Raw genomic sequence first — 1,521 nt, 5'->3', positions numbered from 1 at the left:
CTTAATATAAGTGCTTCAGATCTAATGTTGGAAATCTCAGGAATGGTTGTAAGAAAGCTGACCAAAGATAGAGCTTCATGGGCCACAAATAGGGAAGAAAAGTCAAAAAAGATTGACTGAGGAGGTTGTTAGGGACAAACTAATACAAAAATGAATAAAAGCAAAGCCACAGATGCCTTGGGAATAGAAAAAATGAAGCATATTCTTTTGGGGAGAAAACGAACCACGAGATTAAATTCATAATATTTGCTTTTGGAGCCCACAATGTCCACTTAGTTCTGAGGCCAGGGACCCATCACAGACAAGGGGCTGCTCGACTGAGGAGCCTTCCCAGGGCCCCCTTCACATCCTTGTTCCTCAGGCTGTAGATGAAGGGGTTCAGCATGGGGGTGACCACGGTGTACATCACTGAGGCGATCGAGCTTCTGTGGGAAGAATGAGTCAGAGCAGAGCTGAAGTAGATGCCCAGGCCTGTCCCGTAGTACAAGCAGACTGCAGAGAGGTGAGAACCACAGGTGGAAAATGCTCTATATTTTCCTCCTGCAGAGGAAATTCTCATTATAGAGGAGACAATTTGAGAGTAAGAGAAGAGGATTCCAATGAGGGGAAACACGCCCAGTAGGGCAGTAGCCACATACATGCTGATGTTATTAATGAGGGTGTCAGAGCAGGCTAATTTGAGAACCTGAGCCAGTTCACAGAAGAAGTGTGGAATTTTAGTACCTATACAGAAGGTCAGCCACCTTAACAGTAGAATATGAAACAGGGAGACCCAGAAAATGATGAACCAGCACATCAGAACCAGGAGGCCACAGAGGCGTGGGTTCATGATGACCATGTAGTGCAAGGGGTGGCAGATGGCCACAAATCTGTCATACGCCATTACAGTCAGGAGGAATCCATCCAGTAAAGCAAAAATCATAAAAAAATACACCTGTGTGAGGCAGCCTATGTAGGAGATGTCTTTTCTCTGTGCCTGAATGTTCACCAGCATCTTCGGGACAGTGGTGGAAGTGAAGCAGATATCGACAAAGGAGAGGTTGGAGAGGAAGTAATACATGGGGGTGTGGAGGTGAGAGTCAGAAATGATGGTCAAGATGATAAGAAGGTTCCCGAGCAAGGTGACCAGGTACATGGACAGCAACAACGCAAACAGAAGGGGTTGCAGTTCAGGATCCTCTGAGAGGCCCAGGAGGAGGAACTCTGATATTTCTGTGTGGTTTCCTGCTTCCATGTAGCTGGTGTCTGCTGGAGAAGGAGGAAAAAGTAATGTTCAGTGACAGCCGACTGGCAGCTCACTTAATCAGCACCTCGTGATTCAACCTTTAGGTGGACAAACTTCACCCTCTGTTAAGTCTTTCCAAGGACAGTGATTCACTCAAAGTGGTAGCCCATTTCCTTTTTAAATGTAATTATTTAGCCTTTTTAAAATTTACCAGTAATTTCTTTTTATCTCCTACTCACTGGTTCTAATACCATTTGAGGCTATCAACATAAAACCGATTTCTTCTATGATATGAC

The 1,521-nt window shown here is 44.9% G+C and overlaps 1 protein-coding gene across 1 annotated transcript; it reads right to left on the bottom strand.

Annotated features, from left to right (window-relative positions):
* Nucleotides 1-295: 295 nt before the first annotated feature.
* On the bottom strand, nucleotides 296-1,234 carry LOC139041099 (olfactory receptor 7D4-like). The gene has a single exon (XM_070490329.1). The coding sequence runs from the start codon at nucleotides 1,232-1,234 to the stop codon at nucleotides 296-298; it is 939 nt and encodes a 312-aa protein (XP_070346430.1).
* Nucleotides 1,235-1,521: the final 287 nt, after the last annotated feature.

This window comes from Equus asinus, chromosome 20 (assembly GCF_041296235.1).
Source record: "Equus asinus isolate D_3611 breed Donkey chromosome 20, EquAss-T2T_v2, whole genome shotgun sequence".
NCBI lineage: Eukaryota > Metazoa > Chordata > Mammalia > Perissodactyla > Equidae > Equus > Equus asinus.
This window is presented reverse-complemented; position numbering and strand designations above follow the sequence as displayed.

Bases quoted from the DNA above. Each gene is read 5' to 3' on its own strand.
- LOC139041099 (XM_070490329.1), bottom strand. From the start codon at position 1,234: ATGGAAGCAGGAAACCACACAGAAATATCAGAGTTCCTCCTCCTGGGC.